The sequence below is a fragment of the Hemitrygon akajei genome, chromosome 22 (assembly GCF_048418815.1).
Source record: "Hemitrygon akajei chromosome 22, sHemAka1.3, whole genome shotgun sequence".
Taxonomy (NCBI): domain Eukaryota; kingdom Metazoa; phylum Chordata; class Chondrichthyes; order Myliobatiformes; family Dasyatidae; genus Hemitrygon; species Hemitrygon akajei.
In genome coordinates this window covers 11856521-11882744 of record NC_133145.1, presented here as the reverse complement: position 1 = coordinate 11882744, position 26224 = coordinate 11856521, and the positions used below count along the sequence as shown (strand labels likewise).

The following is a 26224-nucleotide window of genomic DNA, read 5'->3' as shown; positions in this document are numbered from 1 at the left end:
TAGTCTGTGCCAAACCATTTAACCTACCTGCTCCTATCAACCTGCATGGGGACCACAGCCTTCCATACCCCTACTATCCATGTACTTCTTAAACATTGAAATCAAGCTCACATGCACCACTTGTGCTGGCAGCTCATTCCACACTCTCACGACCCTCTGAGTGAAGAAGTTTCCCTCATGTTCCCCTTAAAACCTTTCACTCTTAACCCACAACCTCTAACCATATAATCAGTGGATGAACACTCCATTATGTTCACTATGAGTGCAGCTGTGACACTGTCCCTGATTAGTAGTGGAATTTTCCTGCCTCCATTACCTCCCTCTCTAACTTCTCTAAAACATCAAAACCCTGGGACATTAAGCACACATTCCTCTCCCTCTGTCATGGCCACAACATCATAGTTCCATGTACTGCTCCATTCTCCAAGTTCATCACTTTTGCCCATAATACTCCTAGCATTAAAATACACACACTTCAAACCATCCATACTTCGTATCTATTACATTGCTCCTATCTGTTTTCACAGGCCCTAACATCTACCTTCCTTTCCATCCCTCCACTTTATGACCTGGTGCCCTGGTTCCAATCCCCCTGCTGAACAAGTTTAAAACCTCCCAAGTATCACTAGCAAACGTCCTGGCCAAAATATAGGATCCCCTCCAGTTTAGGTGCAACCTGTCCCTCTTGTAGAGGTCACCGCTGCCCCACAAGAGGTTGCAATGATCCAAACATCTGAAACCCTGCCCCCTGCACCAGTCACTCACTCATCTGTACTGTCATCTTATTCCAGCCCTGACTCACACATGTCACTGGCAGTAATCCAGAGATGACTGCATCAGAGGCCCTGTCCTGCAGTCCATTTCCTCATTCCCTGTACTCACTGTGTAGGGCCTCTTCCCCTTTCTATCTGCACCATTGGTGCCAGTGTAAACCACAATCTCTGGGTGCTTATCCCCCCCCCCCACAACGCTCTAAGAAATCGTGGACCCTAGCACCGGGGAGGCAACACATCATCTGGCAAACAACCGGGCAGCCACAGAATTTCCTGTCGTCCCCCTTACTATCGACCCTCCTATCACTTTATGCTTCCGGATCCAGTCTGACCGGAGTGGCTGCTGCTGATAGGCCATTCTCCCCACCTAGCAGTATTCAAAGGAGTATGCTCGTTGAATCACTGACAAGAGTAAATCTGCAGGTGCTGGAAATCAAAGCAATACATACAAGAAGCAGGCCAGGCAGTATCCACGGAAAAGAGTGAACAATCAATGTTTCGAACCGAGGCCCTTCATCAGGACAGATGGAGGGTCTCAGCCTGAAATGTTGACAGTTTACTCTTTTCCATAGATTCTGCCTGGCCTGCTGAGCTCCTCCAGCATTTTGTGAGTGTCGCTGAGGTATACTGTACTTGTTGCTGAGGGGAATGGCCACAGGGAAACCCTACAGACAGTGCTTACTCCCCTTACTTCTGCAGGTGGTCTCCCAACTACTATCTGAAGCCTGCACTCTGGGAGTGACCACCTCAGTAAAGATTTTATCTATGAGGCTTTCAGTCTTGCAAATGGACCTGGGTACATCCAGCTCCAGTTCCTTGACCTTGCCAGTCAGGAGCTGGAGTTGGGTGTATGTCCCACAGGTATAGTCATCAGAAAGACTGTTAGCTACCATGCAATCCCACAGCTTACAGGAGGAGTATCCCACTGCCTGAACCACCATCCTGCCTGCACTGAGTTAAGGATTTATAGACAACATTAAAAAAGGCATCTGTTCCTTCTCTCTGAAACCTTTGAGTTTCACACTCACCTTGGTCACTTACTCAGCCTTTCCTTGACGAGCGTGTTATACCTTTGGCTCTAACTTCTGAAGCTGAAGTTCTACATCCAAACAACTCAGCACTCTCAACCTTCACCTGTTTGTGCCATAGCGTGTTGAGCCATCAACTCTCATTCTAGCCCTGCCCTCTCCAACAATGGCCACTCCCAGGATGGCTGGTCTGCTTACTTCTTTTTAAATTGGCCCTTGCCAAGTTAGTAATAACCCAAGAAACTGCTCTGCAGCCAAGTAACGAAAGGCTTCACTTGCTTTTTAAAACTGGTGCGTAAAGTCCACAGGGAAACTTCCCCTACTCTGTGATTTCCTGTTCCACAGGTTTAGGCAAGTTTCTGGTTTCATTTTCTTTGTCTATTAGCGCCTATCTAGTGCACTGAGAATAGGTCCAGGGTCAGTGGTGTGTTCTTCATGTCAGATGTGGGAGTTCTGGGAGCCCTTTAGTCTCTCTGATAACTTCCTGCATCTAATAAAGTGGACACTGAATGTATGTTCATGGTCTTCTGCTTCTGTTGCCCGTCCACTTCAAAGTTCGACAAGTTGTGCATTCAGAGACACTCTTCAGCACACTACTGCTGTAACGTGCCGTTATTTGAAATACTGTCACCTTCCTGTCAGCTTGCCTCTGACCTCTCTCATTAATACAGCATTTCCACTCACAGAACTACTGTTCACTGGTGTTTTTCCACATCGTTCTCTGTGAACTCTAGAGACTGCGGTGCAGGAAAATTCCCAGAAGATCAGCAGTTTCTGAGATAGTCTGGCCCTAACGATCAATCAATGGTCCAGGTCACTTAGATCGTATTTCTTCCCCATTCCGATGTTTGGTCTGATATACAATTGAAACTTTTGACCACGTCTGCATGCTCTTATGCATTGAGTTGCTGCCACATGATTGGCTGATTAAATATTTGCATTAATAAAGGTGTACCTAATGAAGTGGCCATTGAATTGCATCCAGCTGCAGTTCCTTAAAAAATGTATTAGGGAACTGAAAATGCACTTGGATGCTCACATGGGAGAATGAGAAAGTAACAGACAAGGACTACAGGGAGTAGTCATTTCCAAGTTGCAAGAGATGGGCGACAGTCAGGTGAGGGAAAGAGAGCAGGCAAACTGAGCAGAGTACCGCTGTGGCCGTTTCCTTCAATAACATCTTTGGATACCATAACCTACCCGGGGAAAGCCGCAGCTACCAGGGCTCTGGCATTGTGGTTCAGGGGGAAGGGGGAGAAGAGGTGTGCAGTAGTGATAGGGGATTCCATAGTTAGAGGAACAGATGAGAGATTCTGTGGACATGTACTCCTTGGGTACTGGCCTACAAAGTACCCAGGACATCTTCAGGGAGCGGTGTCTCAGAAAGGCAGCGTCCATTATCAAGGACCTCCAGCACCCAGAGTATGCCCTTTTCTCTCTGTTACCATCCGGTAGGAGGTACAGAGACACACACTCAGCGATTCAGGAACAGCTTCTTCCCCTCTGCCATCTGATTCCTAAATGGACATTGAAGCTTTGGACACTACCTCACTTTTTAAAAAAAAAATCAGTATTTCTGTTTTTTACGATTTTTAATCTATTCAATATACGTAGACTGTAATTGATTTACTTACTCATTATTATTTTTTCTCTGTTAGATTATGTATTGATTGAACTGCTGCTGCTAAGTTAACAAATTTCACAACACATGCTGGTAATAATAAACCTGATTCTGAGACAGTGGATGGTGTCAGGGTCAGGACAACTCAGACTGGGTCCACAGCATTCTGGCAAGCAGCCAGAAGTCATGGTACACATCATTACTAACAGCATTAGGTAAGAAAAGGGATGAAATCCCAAAGAGAGAATATAGGGTTATTTATTTCTTAAGAGATGCCACATAGAACAGACCCTTCAAACTGCACAGCCCAGCAACTCTGATTTAACCTAATCATGGGACAATTTACAATGACCAATTAACCTGCTAACCTTAGTTAGGTAGAAAGCTAAAAAGGGTACTATCAAGGGTACTAATCTCTTGATTGCTACCTGCGGAATGTATTAGTGAGGGTAAGAATAGAATGATTTGGCACCCGAATCTGTGTCTGAGGAATCAGTGCGGGGGCAGAATTTCGGATTTGTAGATCATCTGAATCTTCTCTGGGGAAGGTATGACCTTTATGAAAAAGGATAGGTTTCAGCTGAACTTGAGGGGGACTATATCCTTGTGGGCAACAGGAATACTAAGAAACAGATCGGGAGGCAGATTTTGGAAAAGCGCAGAAATAACTGTGTTGTTGTCATGTGGGATTACCACTTCCCTAATATTGATTGGCACTTCAGCATGAAAGGTTAACATAGGGCGGAATGTGTTAGGCATGTCCAGGGTTCCCGACTGGCTGACTAGAAGAGAAGCCATATTGGATCTGGTGCTAGATAATGAACAAGGTCAGGTGTCAGATCTCCCAGTGGGAGAGCATTTCAGAGACAGTGACAACTCCCTGATCATTACTATAGCCTTGAAGAGGGATAGGAGAAGACAGTATGGAAAAGTGTTTAATTGGGGGAGGGGAAACTATGATGCTACTAGCCAGGAACTTGGGAGCTGATATACTCAGGGAAATGCACAACAAAAACGTTTAGGTTGTTTAGGGAGCACTTGCTGGAATTTTGGACAAGTTTGCCCCATTGAGGGAGGGAAAGGATAGTAGGGTGAATAACCATGGTTGACAAGGGATGTGAAACACATAGTCAAGAGGAAGACAGGAGATTACTTAATGTTTAGTAAGCAAGATCAGTCAGAGCTGTACAGAGTTACACAGTAGACAAGGAGTTGAATAATGGACTTGGGAGAGCTAGAGAAGGCCTTGGTGAATAGGATTAAGGAAAACCCTCAAGGTGTTCTACATATAAGTGAAAAACAGGGGATGGCTAGAGTGAGGGTAGGACCGATCAGGGATAAAAGAGGGTACATATATTTAGAGTTGGAGAAGGAAGGGGAAAATCCTTAAAGATTACTTTGCTTCAGTATTCACCAATGAGAAGACAGTGTAAAACAGGCTGATATGTTAGAACATGTCAAGATTAAGAAAGAGGATGTGCTGGAACTTTTGATCAACATTAGGATAGATAAGTCTTCGGAGCCAGATGGGATATACTCCAGATTACAATGGGAAGTGAGTGAAGATATTGCTGATGATCTTTTGATTCCTCACTGACAAGAAGAGTAATACCAGATGATTGGATGATGGCAAAGAAAGGGAGTAGGGGGTAACCCTGTGAATTAAAGAACATCAAATTACATTTCAGTGGTGGGAAATTATTGGAAAAGATTTTTAGAGACAGGATTTAGGAGCACTTACTGAAACATAGTCTGATTAGGAATAGTCAGCATGGCTTTGTGAGAGTTAGGCCTCACGAGCCAGATTAAATTCTTTGAGGATGTGACAAAACACATTGATAAATTTAGAGCAGTAGATGTAGTCAATATGGATTTTAGTAAAGCATTTGATAAATTTGATAAATTTGATAGCATGGCTATCCCATGCCCCCTTCCTTTCTCAATGAGCCTAATATGGGAAACTTTTCAGTCTCCTTGTTTAATGGTATTGGTCCATGACATAAAAAAGGTTGGGAACCTCCTGGGATCCAAGCAAACCTGGCTGTGTGGATAACTTGTCTGTAGAAGGCAGAGGGTAGGTGTAGATGGAACATATTCTGCGTGGAGGTCAGTGACCAGTAGTGTTCCACATGGAACTATTCTGGAATCCCTGCTCTTTGTGATTTTTATAAATGACTTGGCTGAAAGAGTGGAACAGTGGTTAGTAAGTTTGCAGATGACACAAAGGTTGGTAGACTTGTGGATAGTATGGAGAGATGTCATAGGTTTTAACGGGACATTGATAGGATGCTGAACTGGGCTTAGAAGTAGCAGATGGAGTTCAAATTGGAAATGTGTGAAATTATTCATTTTGGAAGGCCAAATCTGAAGGCAGAATACTGGGTTAATGGCAGGATTCTTAACAGTGTGGACGAATAGAGGGATCTTGGGGTCAATGTCCATGGACCCCTCAAAGCTGCGGCACAGGTTGACTGCGTTGTTAAGAAGGCTTATGGTGTATTGGTCTTCATTTGTCTGGGGTCTGAGTTCCAGAGCCATGAGGCAATGCTGCGGCTCTGTAAAAACCTAGCTGGACTGTGCTTGGGATATTGTATTCCATTCTGGTCACCTCATTATTGGAAGTTGTGTGGAAGCTTTAGAGAGGGTGCAGAGGAGATTTACCAGGATGCTGTCAGGATTAGAGAGGGTGCAGAGGAGATTTACCAGGATGCTGTCAGGATTAGAGAGGGTGCAGAGGAGATTTACCAGGATGCTGTCAGGATTAGAGAGGGTGCAGAGGAGATTTACCAGGATGCTGTCAGGATTAGAGAGGGTGCAGAGGAGATTTACCAGGATGCTGTCAGGATTAGAGAGCAGGTCTTATGAGGACAGGTAGAGTGAGCTTGGGCTTTTCTCTTTGGAGCGGAGGAGGATGAGAGTTGACTTGATAGAGACGTACAGGATGACAAGGCATAGATCAAGTGGATAGCCAGAGATTAACCCCCCCCCCCCACACCCAGAGTGGAAATGGCTAATATGAGGGGAATTAATTTTAAAGTGTTTGAAGGGAAGTATAGACAGGATGTCAGAGACAATGTTCTTTTTAAACACAAAGTGTTGGATGTGGATGCATGGAGCACCCAGCCAAGTGTGGTGGTAGGGGCAGAGGAAGTGTTAGATTGATCTTAGAAAGATCGGCACAACATCATGGACCGAAGAGCCTGTACTATGTTCTGTTCTCCCCTCATCACCATCAACTCACTCCAGATTCTACCACTCATCATACTCAGGCCAATTTACCGCAAATAATTAACCCATCAACCCACATATCATGGATACAAGAGCAAACAGAGGCACCAGAAAACCGCACACTGTCACTAATAAAGTGTGCAAATTTCACACAGATACATCTGGAGGACAGGATTGGGGCTGCGAGACTGCATCTCTTCTAGATGGGACATTGCATCACCCCCATGCTCACTGGGGTTTATACAGCCTGAGAAGAAATTTCATTTTGAGGTAACACAGGATTCTGAAGGGGCTTGACAGGATAATCACTGGGAGATGTGAATCCAGAACTAGATGTAAAGAAATGGTTGTTTCAAATGGAGTTGAGAAGGAATTTCTTCACCCAAATGTGTTCCAAATCTTTAGATTTAGAGCTTTGGAAGATTATGGGGAATAGGTGGGGAAGTACAGAAGATCCATTGAATCTCTGATTAGGATCAGGCAATCATAAGACAATTGTAGAAATATACTGCCCAGAAGCAGGCTTTTTGGCCCACTAAGGCTGCACCAATTATCAACCACAATTTACACCAATCCTATTTTTAACCTCACCACATTCTCATCAATTTCTCTTAGGTTTTACTTACCTGCACACTGGGGCAATATAAATTGGCGAATTACCTAACACCCCACATATATTTGGAAATTACTAATGCCATCACAATACAATTATATCACATATGAAGGGTATGACAGCTATGCCCAGATCCTAAAAATGAATGTTAAAATGGCTAACAAGGAAACTACAATATCATGCTTCAAAAGTACTCTACTGATGTCAAGAGCTTTAAGACTTTTCTGAACACTTGAAAGACACTATAAAAGTACAGATATATCTTTTCCATGATCAATCTGAACTACCATCAACTGTGTTTTGGGAACTTGAAGATTGATATATTCGATTTTTAAAAAAACATGCTAGTTACTTACGTCGGAGTCCTTTCCTTAGGATAATTTCTAGAACATCACACAAGGAGGTGAGCTGAGGATGACAGTTGGTGATGGGGCCTTTGTCTTCCTGGATGTTCAGAATGCATGCTGTAGACAAAACAGACTGACCATCATAACAAACTCAGATTTAATATCACTGGCATATGTATTGTTTTGCAGCAGCATTACATAGCAATACATCATAATAAAGCTATAAATTATTATATAATGTACAAACATTTGCACATTACTGTAGTAGTCCCAAATGTGAATATTTGATTATTCCCATTGGGGCTGCAATGCAGAGCCACCACTTAATGGCAATGGTGCAAATGGCTACAATGGAGAGTAAAGTCAATCGGAAACTGCACTTCATCTATCAGTCATCATCCTCCATAAACTTGAACTCAAAGTTAACCTGTTCTTGTCCTAACTAACACCAATAACCAGTCATCCATTGGAGCCTTAAGTTGATTCCTAATCTGATTCACATTGATATTCTAATCATCACCACCACCTCACTTCCTCATCCCCAATTCAGTTGTGCAATCTGTTCTGACTTCTGAGACGTCTCATCAGCTAGTTCTAGCCTTCTTGTGTATCCAAAATTGCTGTGCACCATCATCGCCTGCCAGACCCTCAATCTGCTGTGTATAACTCCCTAAAACCCTCTGCATCTCACCTCTAAAATGCTTGTGGTTACCCATCTTAATATCCCTTCTTTTGATGAACAGTAATGAACTTGTAAAGAGGCAAAGTGCAAACTGCTGTATCTATTAACTTAAGATCTTCATTGCAGGACCAGACTGAATCCTCCCTCCTTGAGGATTTGATAGATTGAAGATAGTTGCCACCTAGGATCGAGCATGAAGACAGAAGTGGAACTGGAGTGTGACAGAGTATGCAAAATTGTTCTGCGGTACAAGTTACAAACTATAGCTGACAGGCACAATGTTTTGGCATAGAAGGCTGCCTTTTGAGCCACTTCACCTGGATACTTCTACAGCAGTTCTGGTTTCAAACGTCTTTCTCTAATAACTTCGCACTCCAACAGAAAAAAATGTCTTTTTTAGTTAATTATCTAATGAAATTGGAGAATGGGAATTATAATGTCACAAATAACAAGGATATCAAATCTCAAGGCACCTTCCATTATGCTACGTTAACTCAAAACACAAAAAGAAGCACGATCATCCTATACAGCTGTAGTAATGCATTCAATTGTGATTGCCCCATTTTAGGAAGGATGTGGAGGCCTTGGAGACATTCAGAAGAGGTTTACCAGGAAGCTCTCTGGATGAGAGATTTGTTTTCTCTGGAGTGGTAGAAGCTGAGGGGAGACCCAATATAAATGTATAAGATCATGGGAAGCACAGAGAAAGCAGACAACCGGTGTATTTTTCCTAGGGTTGAAATATCTAATACGAGAGGGCATTGACATTCTAATCATCAAACTTAAGGTGATGTGGGGGGGGGGGGGGGGTTCAGAGGACACCCGTGGGGCAAATTGATTTTTAAAAAGATGGAGTGGTGGGTGCCTATATGCAGCCAGTGGTAGCAGAAGTGCCAAATACAATAGAGATATGCAAGAGCCTCTTCAATCAGACACGAGGGATAGGAACTTGCATAGGCAGAAAGAATTAGTTGAATTAGGCATTTAATTAATTCAACACAACAGAATAGGCCAAATGGCCTGTGCATATGCTGTACTGTTGTATGCATGGGCATGCATTGGACATTAAACACTCCAGTGAAATGAGCGAGTACAAAGTACTTATGCATAACACATTCTTACTGAAGTGAGGGCAGAACTGATATAGCAACACACGCAAAATGCTGGAGGAACTCAGCAGGCCAGGCAGCATCTATGGAAATCGGTTAACAGTCAACATTTCAGGCCGAGACCCTTTGGCAGGACTGGAGGGAAAAAGCTGAGGAGTAGATTTAAAAGCTGGGGGAGGGGAGAGAGAAGCACCAGGTGTCAGGTGAAACCTGTAGGGGGAGGATGAAGAAGAGAGCTGGGAAGTTGATTGGTGAGTGAGATACAGGGCTGGAGAAGGGGGTCTGGGAGAAGGGGGTCTGATAGAAGAGGACAGAACTCTTCTCCAGCCCTGTATCTCTTCTAGGAAACTCTGTGCAAATATCCTATATACAGGTTATTGTAAACACTTTTAAAACAATGATTGATTGGCATGACAGCAGAAGAGTATATGATAAAAGCAAGCAGTCTTTGTTTCAGGCAGGAACATTTGGAAGCGATAAAATTAACCCGGCTGTTGTAAGAAAACAAGCTACAGGACAGCCTAGGCTTGAGAATAAACTGAAATTATAAAGTACAGGCAAAATCGGGATCCTATTTTAACTTCAGTGGCCACAATACTACCAGAATATTACTTAACACAGTGTTATCTCAAAGAATGTAATGACTAGGTACATTAAACTTAATCACAAATAAATGTTAAGGCGAATATACCATAATATGGGCTCCTCCCTCCACTCAAACAGATGACTAATTGCACCTAAACTGCAGATCCACCCATTCACTTTTGTTCAGACTTTTGCTGACGTAAATGTCTTTAATAGTTCTTCCAAAAATAAAAGCACAGCCACAAGCTCTACTCCTCAGCTACTCTGCACTTCCCATCTCCAGGTCTGGCCGCCTAACACACCCGTTCTGCAGGTTTATGCTTCCATTCTAATCACTTCTTTTTATAAACTGCACAACTACTGTTGTCAGGTGATCTATTTTGTGTTATAATTAGTGGACACCAATTCCCCAATTTTCCAGTAACATTAACAACCTGTTTGAATCAACCCAAGTCAACCACAATAAATCTTCAACCATTGTCTTGCCAGAAATGTAACCCATTGTCTTTCATTACCCAATTCCCCTCGGGATCAATAAAGTGTGTCTGTCTGTCTAATGCCCTGCTGTGCCAACCTATTCCACAATTCAACCAACCCTTGGGCAGAAGAATTCCCTACAAGGGGCCAAAGCGCTACGGCTGCCATTCACTTCCTCCCTCACTTACATTCAGGGCCCCAGACAGTCGTTCCAAGTAAGGCAACACTTCACCTGCTAATTGCCAATGGGACATCAACCGTCTTGACTTCACCACACTGTGTTCCAATTCCAACCTCACTCCTTCCGAACGCTCCGCTCTCCGCTCCCTCTGCACCAATCCCAACCTCACTATAAAAACTGCTGATAAGGGGGGAGCTGTTGTTGTCTGGCGTACTGACCTCTACCTGCCCGAGGCACAGCGACAACTCTCTGATACCTCCTCTTATTTACCCCTTGATCGTGACCCCACTAAGGAGCACCAGGCCATTGTCTCCTATACCATCACCAACCTTATCAGCTCTGGGGATCTCCCATCCACTGCCACCAACCTCATAGTTCCCACACCCCGCACTTCCCGTTTCTACCCAAGATCCACAAACCTGCCTGTCCAGGTAGACCCATTGTCTCAGCTTGCTCCTGCCCCACCGAACTCATTTCTGCATACCTTGACACTGTCTTATCCCCCCTTGTTCAATCTCTTCCCACCTATGTTCGTGACACTTCTCACGCTTTGAATTTTTTCAATGATTTTAAGTTCCCTGGCCCCCACTGCCTTATTTTCACCATGGACGTCCAGTCCCTATATACCTCCATCCCCCACCAGGAAGGTCTCAAAGCTCTTCACTTCTTTTTGGATTCCAAACCTAACCAATTCCCCTCTACCACCACTCTCCCCCGTCTAGCGGAATTAGTTCTTACTCTCAATAATTTCTCCTTTAGCTCCTCCCACTTCCTCCAAACCAAAGGCGTAGCCATGGGCACCCGCATGGGTCCCAGTTATGCCTGCCTTTTTGTTGGCTTTGTGGAACAGTCCATGTTTCAAGCCTATACAGGTATCCGTCCCCCTCTTTTCCTTCACATCATCGACGTCTGCATTGGTGCTGCCTCCTGCATGCATGCTGAGCTCATTGACTTCATTAACTTTGCCTCCAACTTTCACCCTGCCCTCAAATTTACCTGGTCCATTTCCGACACCTCCCTCCCCTTTCTTGATCTTTCTGTCTCCATCTCTGGAGATGGCTTATCTACTGATATCTACTATAAGCCTACAGACTCTCACAGCTACCTGGACTATTCCTCTTCCCACCCTATCTCTTGCAAAAATGCTATCCCCTTCTCACAATTCCTCCGTCTCCGCCACATCTGCTCTCAGGATGAGGCTTTTCATTCCAGGACGAAGGAGATGTCTTCCTTTTTTAAACAAAGGAGTTTTCCTTCTTCCACCATCAACTCTACTCTCAAACGCATCTCTCCCATTTCTCACACATCTGCCCTCACCCCATCCGCCCGCCACCCCACTCGGGATAGGGTTCCCCTTGTCCTCACCTACCATCCCACCAGCCTCCGGATCCAATGTATAATTCTTCGTAACTTCCACCACCTCCAACGGGATCCCACTACCAAGCGCATCTTTCCCTCCCCCCTTCTTTCTGCTTTCCACAGGGATCGCTCCCTACGCGACTCCCTTGTCCATTCATCCCCCTCATCCCTTCCCACCGATCTCCCTCCTGGCACTTATCCTTGCAAGCGGAACAAGTGCTACACCTGCCCTTACACTTCCTCCCTCACCACCATTCAGGGCCCCAGACAGTCCTTCCAGGTGAAGCGACACTTCACCTGTGAGTCGGCTGGTGTGGTATACTGTGTCCAGTGCTCCCGGTGTGGCCTTTTATATATTGGTGAGACCTGACGTAGACTGGGAGACTGTTTCGCTGAGCACCTACGCTCAGTCTGCCAGAGAAAGCAGGATCTCCCAGTGGCCACACATTTTAATTCCACGTCCCATTCCTATTCTGATATGTCTATCCATGGCCTCCTCTATTGTCAAGATGAAGCCACACTCAGGTTGGAGGAACAACACCTTATATACCAGCTGGGTAGCCTCCAACCTGATGGCATGAACATTGACTTCTCTAACTTCCATTAATGCCCCTCCTCCCCTTCTTACCCCATCCCTGATATATTTAGTTTTTTTTCTCTCTCTGCCCATCACTCTGCCTGTTCTCCATCTCCCTCTGGTGCTCCCCTCCCCCTTTCTTTCTCCCTAGGCCTCCCGTCCCATGATTCTTTCCCTTCTCCAGCTCTGTATCCCTTTTGCCAATCACCTGTCTGGCTCTCAGCTTCACCCCACCCCTCCTGTCTTCTCCTATCATTTCTCAATTTCCCCTCCCCCTCCTACTTACAAATCTCTTACTATCTCTCCTTTCAGTTAGTCCTGACGAAGGGTCTCGGCCCGAAACATCAACAGTGCTTCTCCCTATAGATGCTGCCTGGCCTGCTGCGTTCCACCAGCATTTTGTGTGTGTTGCTTCACCTGCAAATCTGCTGGAGTTGTCTATTGTGTCCGGTACTCCTGATGAGGCCTCCTCTACATTGGCGAGACTGCCTCATCTACGAAAAGCAGAACTTTCCAGTGGTCAAACATTTTAATTCTGATTCCCATTCTTGTTCCAACATGTCAGTCCACAGCTCCTCTTGTGCCACGATGGGTGGAGGAGCATCACCTTACATTTCATTTATGTAGCCTCCAACCTGATGGCATGAATATTGATTTCTCCTTCTGGTGAAAAAAAAATTCCCTCCCCCCTCCCCTCTTCTTCTATTCTCCTCTCTGGCCCCTTACCTCTTCTCACCTACCTATCAGCTCCCCTTGGGTCCCCTCCTTCTCCCCTTTCTCCTATGGCCCACTCTCCTCTCCTATCAGATTCCTTCCTCTCCAGCCCTTTACCTTTCCTACCCATCTGATTTCACCTATTACCTTCTAGATATCCTCCTTCCCCTACCTTTTTATTGTCATCTTCCCTCTTTCTTTCCAGTCCTGAAAAATGGTCTCAGAACAAAATGTCAACTGTTTATTCATTACCACAGATGTAGCCTGATCTGAGTTCCTTCAGCATTTTGTGTGTGTTGCTTTGGATTTCCAGCATCCACAGAATTTCTCCTGTTTTTAATAAATGAATATATTTTTACTCCAATCTAAAAACCATGCATTTACTGTGGATAAAATCATAGAAGATTAGGAATTTAGGGAATAATCCTGAAGCATATCAACATTACGAGAGGTGACATTGGCAGTCCTGAGGCACAAAAAGGAGAATAGATCCCTAGGGCCTAGTGAAACCTGGAGCGTTGTGAGAAACAAAGGCAGAAATTGCTGTGGCTCTGGGAGAGATCTTTCTAGCTTCCTTGCCACAGGTGAGATAACAGAAGGCTGGAGGGAGCAAACATGGCACTTATTTTAAGGCAGCTGAACGGGCTGCAGGAGTTACTGGATTTATATGCAAGGGATAGTCATCATGGGAAATCATGTCTCGTGAATTTGACTAAAATTTATGAAGAAGAGGATGAATAGTGGATGTTGTCTATGTGGACTTCAGCGATGACTTTGACAAGTTCCCGCATGGTGGACTGGTCCAGTCGGCAGGAACGCGTTGAATCCAGCTGGATACAAAATTAGCTTGATAGAAGGAGTCAGAGGGTGGGAGCGGACGGTTGTTTCTCAGATCAGAGGCCCGTGACCAGTAGTGTGCCACAGGGATCGGTGCTAGGTCCCTTACTGTTTGTCAAATATTTTAATGTAGGTGGCACAATCGCATGAGTATTTCAACTCCAGTACTAGAGGTGAGGTGGGTAAGATGAAGAGAGATGTGCAGGATGAGCTTTTGTTTTACACAGAAGTCAAAGTACATTTTCAAAGTATGTACACTTTATACAACCTTAAGATTCATCTCCTTACAGGCAGCTACAAAACAAAGAAACACAATGGGAACCTATTAAAACAAAAAAGCCATCAAACACCCAACATGAAGAGAGATAAAAAAGAAAAACAGAAGTGTGCAAATAATAAAAGTAAGCGAATAGCATTCAGAATTGCTGACAAAGGGTCTCGGCCCGAAACGTTGACTGCTCATTTCAATGGATGCTGCCCGACCTGCTGAGTTCCTCCAGCTTGTTTGTAAGCATTCAGAATTGAAGTTCACAAATGTGAGTTCACACTGTGATAGTTACAGGCCACAACCACAGTTCGGTTGAGAGATGAGAACACCTCGCGGAGTCACGAGTTGATCAACATGGAGACAAGTAAACTTCGTGAAGCAGCGATTTGAACAGGCTGTGCCTCACCTCTGGCTCCCGACACCCTGTCCTTTTAAGTGTCAGGCCAAATTGAAATCCTCCAGACCTTGCTCTCAGACCTGGAACCTGCCATTTCGATACGTCCCGCCACCTCAATTCGGCCTGTACCCAATTTTTCCAATCTAGCTCGGCGCTTAAATCAATTTAACCTCGGGACTTTCCTCACTCTCAGGCCCAGCCACCTCAACTCTGCATCACCTCCACTCACCTTGCCTCGGATCTGTCAAATCGAATTGCTTCCAAGTTTGCTCCAGGAATGACCAAGTATTAGCTCATTCCCCACTCTCAGCCCCTGCACCTTTGGGATTTCAGTTCCCACCACAAAAGGGCCAGGTGGTACAGGCGGTTCAAAAGCTCAACTCCAACAGGGAAGTTACAGTCTATTATTTGCAGTGACATTTCGCAGAAAAAGTGTAATTAATGAAATATTCAGTATTTTCTTTGTTTTATTTGTCACCAGCAAGCAATCACTGAGCTCTTGTCTGATGCCTTGAGCACATGGAATACGCTGCCAAGGGTGTTGATAGAGGCATAAAGAGGCTCTCAGACGTGTGACTGAATGTGTAGCGAATGGAAGAATGAGGACGTTGCGTAGCAGAAAGGACCAGTTTAGTTAGCTCGGCACAACATCGTGGGCCAAAGGGACTGTTCACCAAGATCGGCGGCCTGGCGGATAATGAAGGTTGGGAAGTTAGATGAGGGCAGCATTTGAACAGTAAATGACAGGGCCCTAGTGCATGGTAGAATAGAAACCTCTAGGGGTTAAAGTACATAGTTCCCTGAAAGTGATGGCATCGGGAGGCAAAGTGGAGAAGGTGGCATTAAGCATGGTATTAAGTACATAGTTCCCTGAAAGCGAGGCAAAGTGGTGAAGCATGTTTGTCTTCATTAGTCAGGGCTCTGAATACAAAAGTTGGGACATCATGCTGCGGCAGTATAGGATGTTGGTGAGATCACAACTGGAATATTATCCGTAGTTCTACTTGCCATTCTACAGGAAAGATGTGATTAAGCGAGAGACTGTTTCCAAGATTCATAATGATGTTGCCAGAATTAGAGGGCTTGAGTTATAAAGAGCAACTGGATAGGCTGGGACTGTTTTCTCTGGACCAAAGTAGGGTGAGGTGTGACCTTCTAGAGGATCATAAAATCATAAGGGTCGCAGTCTTTTTCCCTAGCGTAGGGAGTCTAAAACTAGGTTTAAGGTGAGAAGGGAAAGATTTAAAAGGGAGCTAAGGGGCAAGTTTCTCAAACAGAGAGTGATGAGCCGTCTGAGGAAGTGGTAGAAACTGGAACAATGGCAGTGTCTGCACAACATTTGGAAAGGCTCATCTAAAGGAAAGGTTTAACACATATACATGAAACATAGAAAATAGGTGCAGGAGTAGGCCATTCGGCCCTTCAAGCCTGCACCGCCATTCAGTATGATCATGGCTGATCATCCAACTCAGAACCTTGTACCTGCTTTCTCTCCATACCCTCTGATCCCTTTAGCCACAAGGGCCATATCTAACTTTCTCTTAAATATAGCCAATGAACCGGCCTCAACTGTTTCCTGTGGCAGAGAATTCCACAGATTCACCACTCTCTGTGTGAAGAAGTTTTTCCTCATCTCATCTCAGTATTATGTTTATGTTTAGAGCAACACAAGTCAAATATAGACTAGTGGGACTACCTCAGCAAGGCAGTTAGGTCAGCATGAGTGAGTTAGGCCATAGGGATTGTTTTCATATTATGCTCTTCCGTTTGTTACAATCGCAGATGATAGTGTCATTTTTTTCTGCCCTTTCAGAACTGGAAGCCAGGAAGACCCTTCAGAAATACAGAAAGTGTACAGAGGAATTAGGACAAAAGAACAGCAAGAAATATCAGTGGTTGGCAGGATGAAGGAAAACCATGAAGCATTTTGCAAGGGTAAAAGTACGGGGACAGAAGTATGAGCCAAACTGGCATTCTGTGTACAGGATCACCCATCCTGAAGGAGATGGACCAAACTGGCATTCTGTGTACAGGGTCACCCATCCTGAAGGAGATGGACCAAACTGGCATTCTGTGTACAGGGTCACCCATCCTGAAGGAGATGGACCAAACTGGCATTCTGTGTACAGGGTCACCCATCCTGAAGGAGATGGACCAAACCGGCATTCTGTGTACAGGGTCACCCATCCTGAAGGAGATGGACCAAACTGGCATTCTGTGTACAGGGTCACCCATCCTGAAGGAGATGGACCAAACTGGCATTCTGTGTACAGGGTCACCCATCCTGAAGGAGATGGACCTTCTACTTGGAGAATTTAGGGAATGAGAATGCAAAATTCAAAAAACAAGTTAAGATTTCATAGTGGGCTTAATGGTGAATAAATCATCAGGGCCTGGCGCAATGCATCCTGTGTTACTGTGGAACAGAAGGGAGGAGATTGCTGGAGTCCTGGCAGCTTTTAAAATTGCCACTGGCCACATGTAGCATATCAGATAACTGGAGGACAGCTAAAGTGGTACTCTGGTTCAAGAGCAGCAGCAGGAATAAGCTAGAAAATAACAGGTCTATGAAACTAATGATAGGGACAGTGAAATTATCAGAGAAAAAATGAGCAATTACATTAATCTACATTTGGAAAGGCAGGGATTAGTTAAAGATAGTATAGCTTTCTGGAGGGAATCCTAATTTCATGGAATGTTTTTAATCAGGTAGAAAACACACTGATGAGGGTATTGTTATTAAATATTCTCTGCATAGCTTCAGTAAGGCTTTGACAAAGTCTGAATGGGAAACTAGCCCACAGCGAATGCTCACAGGATTCAAGGATGTCTTTGTGATTACTGACTGTGACTGTGACATTTGCTGTCTATTGTACACAGTGATGATTTGGATTTGAATGAAGGAGGTATGATTATTAAGACAGCAGATGACACAAAAAATAGTGAAGTTGCATAGAGCAGGGAGGGTAGTCATAGTTATACATCTATACAGGATGTAAATAGGCCCTTTAGCCTCAGTCATCCAAGCCCACCAAGGTGCCTTTCTCAATTAGTCACATTTGGCCTCATAGCTGACTGGTCAATTACAGTCTGCCAAATGATTATGACTATTTGGTTAGGAAGGGATAACTTTAAAAGGATAATGAAATCAGAACATACACAATAAATGGTAGGGTCCTACAGAATAATAGACATGCCTTAGTGTACTAACCCAAGGATTCTAGAGAGTAGCAGATAGAGGACAATGTGAAAAAGAGATATGGGATACAAGGGTGGCACAGTACTGCAACAGTTTGTGTAACACTTGATCTATTTCCCTCCCACGTTCCAAAGACTGACAGGTTAGGGTTCGCAAGTTGCTGGCGTGCTGTGTTGGTGCCAGAAACATGACGACATTAATGGGCTGCCACCAGCACATCTTTGGATTATGCTAGTCATTGATGCAAACTTACATCGAACTGTATCACGTGACAGATAAAGCTATTCTTCAATTTTTAAGAGTTGGGTGATTGTGGTACAGCTTTATAAAACCTAGGTTCGCCCTCTCCTGGAGCACTGTACAGTTCTGGTTTGCCACAGGATCTGAAAGGCGTGTTTGCACTGAAGAGGAGCAGAGGAGCCTAACCAGGACGGATAGTTTCAGATTTTCACTACTTCAATTCTGAGGAGACTGGAAAGGCTGATGGACTGTTTAGTTTCCAGGAAAGCACAAGGCTAGAGATGGAGGGGGAGGAGCTAAAGAGGAAGGAAACCTGATAGAGGCAAAGATAGGGTTGATAATAAGAAACACTCCAGTTTAATCAGTAAGCTTCTTTAAAAACACAGATTGATAATAATTGGTAACTCAAGGGATAAATATTGACGACAAACCTTGGGATCTCTTATAATCCCTGAGAAGGCAGAGTAAGAGTTACAAGCACAAAAGAAAAGCATTAGAGATCATCTTTGACCAGGAGTCTCAAGTGCATGATCCTACTGGGAGTTGAACTCCGCACTCCAGCTCTACCTCCCAGACGTTTCCACTGGCACTGAAGCCAATTTGATCCACTCCACTCACACAAACAAGATCAATGGTTATAGTGCAAAAATTAGTTGCACCACTAAACAGTACAAAAACAACATTGCCAATGGGCTGAAACATATAGCCTGGTGCTGTCAGGGAGGGCAGCGGCCAGCAACAGGCACAGTTCATGCCAAAAACCCTCAGCAAATCTGCTGAACACCCAGAGTTCTGCATTTATATCTGCCAGTGAATCCAGCATTTGTCTCACTAATCTGTGTAAATGCCACTCACATATTTCCGATGGTCTGATCGAATCGACAGAGGAGGCTCCACGCAGGTAGGGGTGAAAAGTAGTGATTGCGAGCTTTTGGCTTTTTCTCAGTGGTCAAATCATATCACGATTCATTAGCAACGACAAATAAAAATAGGTTAGGGACAAACAGTGCAGCCATTATTGGAGTGGACCATTGTTAGAGTGGCTTTGGCTCAAGAGGCTTAGGTGAGAACAGGCCTGGGTAAGATACGTTTCTGTAAGTTTCTTTTTCATTCTTTGTCTGTTACAATAGCTCAGGGGTTGTGTTGTGTTACTGTGTGAGATGTGGGAATTCTTGGAGACCTCCAGACTCCCAGATAACCACATTTACACCAGTCGCTCTGAGCTGCACCTCCGCAGAGAACGTGTTAAGGAACTGGAGCTGTGGCTCTTACAGAAAAAAAAAGAGGAGGTGATAGATAGGAGCTAGAAGGAGTTTGTCACCCTAAGTTGCAAGAGGCAGATACCTGGCTGACTATCAAGAGAGGAAAGGAAATGGGCAGCTGGTGCAGAGTACCCTTATGATCAGTCCCGTCGGTAATAAGGTATGGAGGAGGATGAAAGGGCTAGTGTCACACTTCATCCCCAGCAGCTGCGTTACAGGGGACTCTCTGATCTACGGGCTGTTCTTGGGGACGCACACGGAGACAAACGTCCAGTGCTGCTGGCAGATCATCAACTCGGTGAAAGACACTCTTTGGTCAGCCCGAAACTTGATGGTCTACCAGCACGTGGAGATGTCCGTGGGGGAATGCTGCCGACTGGCACATTCTCGGCTGCAGGAGTACGTGCTGAAGGACGCACTGAAACTTGGTGTAGCCACCGCAAGGGCCCAGTGGGGAAGGACCACGGTTTAGAGTTCTTCCCCCGGGGGAGTTGAGGGGTCAGGTGGCAGGGAGTATATCCCTCAACAATGGTATGTAAAGATGAAACAATAGAGTGGCAAAAAGTGTGGAAATGTATAGAATATAGTGGAAACATCTGTGATTGAGAGTCAAATGAATGGCTTATTGTACATAATTTTATTTTGAATAAAGTATATTTTGTTAATGAATAATGGGTAATAAGTATACCAATTTGGAGACTGTTGAAAGGGACGAGTTACCAGAGAGAGGGGCAGCAACCAGGTCTCCACCACAGAGTCTGGCACCGTGTCTCAGAAAGGAAAGTGGGGTAGCTGAGAGAAAAGGACTGCCGGATTCCTGCTTCACCTGCTCAGTGCACTTACTGATGTTACTGAAGGCTTTCATGAGTAAATCTGCAGATGCTGGAAATTCAAGCAACACACACAAAATGCTGGTGGAACGCAGCAGGCCAGGCAGCATCTACAAGGAGAAGCACTGTCGACGTTTCGGGCCGAGACCTGACAAAGGGTCAGCTGGCCTGCTGTGTTCCACCAGCATTTCGTGTGTGTTACTGAAGGCTTTTATTCCTGGCACTTTGTAATGATTTCTCTTTAATATTCCAGGGCACAGACTTATAGATCCAATGAATTGATAAAGTGGGATCGTCTGGGGTTCAATCCCAGCAGAGACCACGTCACTGTGGAGGAGGCTGCCTGCATATGCGAGGGCCAGGCAATTCCAAGCAGATGCAGTATGATGAGGTACCAGTTTCACGAATGAGAGTCAGGAGTCATTTGGTGGACTGGACATTCCAAATGATATGGAAGCTTGGCCAGTCATGCTGTCTTCAAAGGGAAGCATAATTTTAACCTTGTTAGTATCAGAATCTGGTTTATTATCACCAACATGTGTGGTGAAATCTGTCAACTTAACAGCAGCAGTACAATGCAAAACATGATAATATAGAAAGAAAAAATAAGTAAATATATTACAGTAAATATACAGTATATTAAATAGATTAAAATAGTGCAAAAGAGAAATAATATTGAAAAAAAAAATGAAGTAGTGTTCATGGGTTCAAAGTCTATTTAGGAATCAGATGGCAGAGGGGGAGAAGCTGTTCCTGAATCACTGAGTGTGTGCCTTCAGGCTTCTGTACCTCCTCCCTGATGTTAACAGTGAGAAGAGGGCATGTCCTGGATGATAGGGGACTTTAATAATGGATGCCGCCTTTCTGAGGCTCCGACCCTTGAAGATGTCTTGGATACTACAGAGGCTAGTACCCAAGATGGAGCCGAGTAATTTTTACAACTTTCTGTAGCTTCTTTTGGTCTGAGGAAGTAGCCCCCTCCCCACCCCACATAGCAGCCTGTCAGAATGCTCTGCATGGTACATCTGTAGAAGTTTTCAGAGTTTTAGATAACAACCAAATCAACTCCTAATGAAATATAGCCACCATCTTGCCTTCTTTATAGCTGCACTGATATGTCAGGACTAAGTTAGATTTTCAGAGATCTTGACACTCAGGAACTTGAAATTGCTCCTCTATAAGGATTGGTTCAGGTTCTTTCGTCTTATCCTTCCTGGAGTCCACAATCCACTCTTTCATTTTACAGGCGTTGAACGTCCTCTCCTCTCCATCTCAGATTCTACCAACAATGGTTGTATCATCAGCAAATTTACAGATGGGATTTGACCTACACAGTCATGGGTACAAGAGGGAGCAGTGCAGTGGGCTAGGCACACACCCTTAAGTTGCGCAATGTTGATATTCAGTGAGGAGGAGATATTATTTCCAATCCGCACAGATTGTGACTTCCAGGTTAGAAGTCAAGGATCCAATTGCAAAGGGAGGTACAAAGGCCCTGGTCTGTAATTTATCAATCAGGAGTGTGGGAATGATGGTGTTAAATATTGAGCTATAATTAACGAACATCCTGATATAAGTGTTCGTATTGTCCAGGTGATCTAAGGCCGTGTAAAGAACCATTGAGCTTGTGTCTGCCGCAGACCTATTATGGTGATAGGCAAATTGCAAGGGTCCAGGTCCTTGCTGAGGCAGGAGTTCAGTCTAGCCATGATTAACCTCTCAAAGCATTTCAACACTGTAGATGTGAGTGCTAATAGGTGATAGTCATTAAGGCAGCTCACAATACACTTATTTAGAACTGGTATAATTGTTGCCTTTTTTTCCGACATAGCAGTGAGAAGTTGAAAATGTTCTTGAATACCACCAGTTGGTCGGCACAGGTTTTCTGAGCCTTACCAGCTACTCCATCAGTGCCTGCTACCTTGCAGGGTTCTCCCTCCTGAAAGACATCCTAACATTGGCTTCCGAGACATAGATCACGGGATCACCCGGTGCAACAGGGATTTTCACAGGTGTAGTTATATTCTCCCTTTCAAAGTGGCCATAGAAGGCGTTGAGCTGATCTGGAAGTGAAGAAGTGCTGCCATTCATGCCTTTGAGTTTCACTTTGTGGGAAGTAACGTCCTTCAATCCCTGCCAGAGTTGACGTGCATCTAATGTCGCCTTCAACCTCATTCAGAATTGTCTCTTTGCTCTTGAAATAGCCCTCCACGAGTCATACCTAGTTTCCTTGTACAGACCTGGTGTTGCCAGCCTTGAATGCCACAGATCTAGCCCTCAACAGATGACAAACCTCTAGTTCATCCACAGCTACTGGTTTGGGAACGTACAGCAAGTTTTCAAAGCCACACAGGTTTTAATGAAGTTGTGAACAACTGCAGCATACTTATCCAGATTTGAAGATGAATTCCTAAATATTGTCCAGTCTACCAAAGCAGTCCTGTAAGCACTCCTGTGCTTCCCTTGTCCATACTATTCTGGTCCTCACTACTGGTGCTGCAGTCTTCTGTCTCTGCCTCTACTCAGGGAGCAGAAGTACAGCCAGGTGATCAGACATCTTGAAGTGTGGACGTGGAATAGCATGTAGGCATTCATGATGGTGATGTAACAGTGGTCCACTGTGTTGTTTCCTTAAGTTATTTGTTGATGATAATTAGTGACTTTTTCAAACTGGCCTATTAGTTCATTGTCTAAGACTGAAGTGATGAAGGCTTTGTAATCAAGCATTACCAAATTTGGATATTGTCAAGGACCACCCATCTTCAGAGATCACCACAACTGTGGCCCAAACACAGACAAAAAACGCAGAATCAGAAACCTTGTATCAGGGCAGCCAGCAGTTGACCAAGTAGAGCAGTGAATGGTCAATAGATTTGTGGGGAAACATCCTAGTATCTGCATTTGGGAAGGTTGTGGTTTGCGAAGGTCAATCATACAGGTTCAGGACAGTTTGAGGGCCAAGCATTTTCAGCTACTCCATCAGTGATTTTTGTTCCATACTAAGATCCTTGCTTCTTATTGCACAACGTCTAGTTTCAAGTGCAAGCAGACCTCCGTGTGGCAAGATCTAATCATATTCTAAACATGGACTGATCAATGGCAAGCAGGTCAAATATGTTTCTGTTTACAATTTTGAGGGTTCTGAGTAGCGAAGGCCAATATGGAAACCACAGATTCTCTGGCTGAGAGGGCAAACGGCAGGTCGACTGAGCTGCTCGGTTACTTCTGTCAGTCAGACAGGACTCAATGTGCTTCAGTACATGGCCTTAACACCATCCCAATTACTCCTTCTCCACATTGAGTGATCGTGGGTCACAAGTTTAAATTTTGCACTCCCTTTATTCCCTTTCATTCTCGAATCTTTTCCTCTGCCTGAACTGAGAACAGAATCCTTTTTTGAAGTCTGGTTTTAGGCATCTGAGTGACGTGACCAATGCAACACAGATAACTGAGAGTAACCAGGGCTTCAATATGGAACATGTTGGCCTAGGAGAGGGTACTTGACCATCTAGTGAAACTTCGTAGCCTTAGTGTTGTACCTCACCTCCATCAAACTTTTTTATGGAAGTGAAACATTTTTGGAAACTAATGGGAAGCTGCTCTACGTTAAGAATTGCATACCAGAACCTAGGTCACTGAACCTCAGTGGTGGAACATCCACACAATGACAACATTTGTATTTGAAAATTCTTGAAGGCTTTGCAAAGGGTAATGATTCATTCTCGAAAAACCAGCCTAACTCTGCTACACCACACTTGCCCTCTAACAGTTAAGGTTCACAAAGGTACCCCGGAAGACACGAACTGCTTCGCAGATTATGGGATCCATCTCTCAGTGAATGCTAACATCGAAGACCAAGTCCACTATGATCTTCAATTGTAGCTAAGCACATGACTATGACATACAATGTGATTACCATCTCAAAGTACCTCAGCATTAACAACTGGCAAGGAGAGGGGGGAGTGGGTCAATAAGCAGAAACTATATTGGACTAACTACATAAATAATATGGCCTAAACAGCAAAAGCCAAGTAACTCACTTCCCAATTTCCCATCATCTGCTGAGTTTCTCCAGAGGAACGTGATGAAATACGTTCAGCCTGCTGGATATGCAGCTACATCAGTCAAACAAAGCAGCTCATTTACCATCCTCAGCACTCACACAATCCCTCACAGGTGCACCTTTGCTAAGTAGGCCACCCCCAAGATGGCCAAGCACATGAATTCCTAGCAGGAACATTCAGCACATGTAAGTAACTGTCCCCCACTACTTCCATCTTCTCTCAAAAGTCCTTTACCAATTTGATCCTCCTTTGCTGTTGCATAGTCCAAATACTGAAACTCCTTCCTCAACAGCATTGTGGGACAGCAGTAGTGTGAGGCCGTGACTCACCACCACTTTCTCAAAAGCATTTAGGGATGGGCAACAAATACTAGTCTGGCAGTCACATAAATAAAGGATTTGACCTTCATTGTAGCACTTTATCATGATGGCCAGGACCCGGAGGAAAAAGCAATTGTTCAGTTGAAATTTAAAAAGATAAAGACACCTGTAGGAATGCAGCAAGTTTAGAGTAACATATTTCAGTATGAACAACAAGTCTATTCAAAATCCAGCTCCTCAACTCAAGCAATAGGATGGAATGTTAAATAAATCTGGTAAATCATGGACGGGGCAAGGAAACAGAGGTAAGTGGAAAGGTCAATGCAGACACCTTGCAGGTAGGGTGGGGACCCCATTGCACAGCAACGTGAACACCTATAAAAGCTTTCAGCCACAGTAATTCCTGTGATATCCAAGTACAACTTCTGCCTCAGTACCCCCCAAAAGCATTGCACAACTTTGTGGAACCATGCACAAGTAAAATGCCCAGTCGAATTCCTAGAGTGGTACAGTTTAATCTGGAACACAACAAGAAAATAGGAACAGCAATAAGATACCAGGTCCCTCGAGCCTGCCCCGATTTTTAGTATGGCTGATTTATGCTGACCTCAGCTTCTGTTCTGTGCCAGTTCCCCACAACCCTCTATTCCCTGAACTTTCAAATAAGACATCCTCCACCACCCTCAGGGACAGAGAATTCCAGAGATTCACCGCTGTCTGAAAGAAGAAGTTTCTAAGCATGCCAGTTTTAAATGATGAACCACTTACTTTGAGGCTAACTTCCTTTGTTCATGATTCTCCCACTAGTGAAAACAGCTCAGCACCTGAAGCAACCCACACAAAATGCCGGAGGAACTTAACAGGTCAGGTATCATCTATGGAAGAGAGTAAACAGTCGGCGTTGCGGGTTGAGACCCTCTTCAGGATGAAAAGGCAGGGGGAAAGATGGGGGGAGGAAAAGAGGCTAGCTGGAAGGCAGGTGTGTGGAAAAGTTGAGGGTTGGAGAAGAAAGAATCTGTTAGGAGAAGAGAGTGGACAACAGGAGAAAAGCAAGGAGGAGGGGCGTCAGGATGAAGTGATAGGGAGGTGAGATGAAGTGAATGGTCAGAGGGGGAGAGGAGGTAAGGGGGAGTTTGTTCACAGGAAGGAGAAATCAATATTCGCGTCATCAGGTTGGAGGCTACCCAGACAGACTATAAGGGGTTGTTTCTCTACGATAAGTGTAGCCTCATCTTGGCACAAGAAGATTGATACTTCCGGAACAGGAATTGGAATTAAAATGTTTGGCCACCAGGAAGTTACACTTGTGGCAGATGGAGTAGAGGTGTTCGACCAAGTGGCCCCTCAATTTACGTCGGGTCTCACCAATGTAGAGGAAGCTGCGTCGGGGGCACCAGATACAATAGACAACCTCAGCAGATTCACAGGTGAAATGTTGCCTCACCTGGAAGGACTGTTTGGGGCCCTAAATCAACATGAGGGAGGAGGTGTATGGGCAAGTGTAGCATTTGGG

At 44.6% G+C, this 26224-nt stretch overlaps 1 protein-coding gene across 5 annotated transcripts in view; it reads right to left on the bottom strand.

The window, feature by feature from the left end:
• Positions 1 to 26224, bottom strand: part of LOC140714985 (uncharacterized) — a 129498-nt gene that overhangs the window by 91537 nt on the left and 11737 nt on the right. For all 5 annotated transcript variants that reach the window (XM_073026719.1, XM_073026722.1, XM_073026720.1 and 2 more), the window contains exon 2: positions 7620 to 7727. In XM_073026719.1, coding sequence (XP_072882820.1) covers positions 7620 to 7727 — 108 coding nt within the window. The remainder of the gene's footprint in view (positions 1 to 7619; positions 7728 to 26224) is intronic.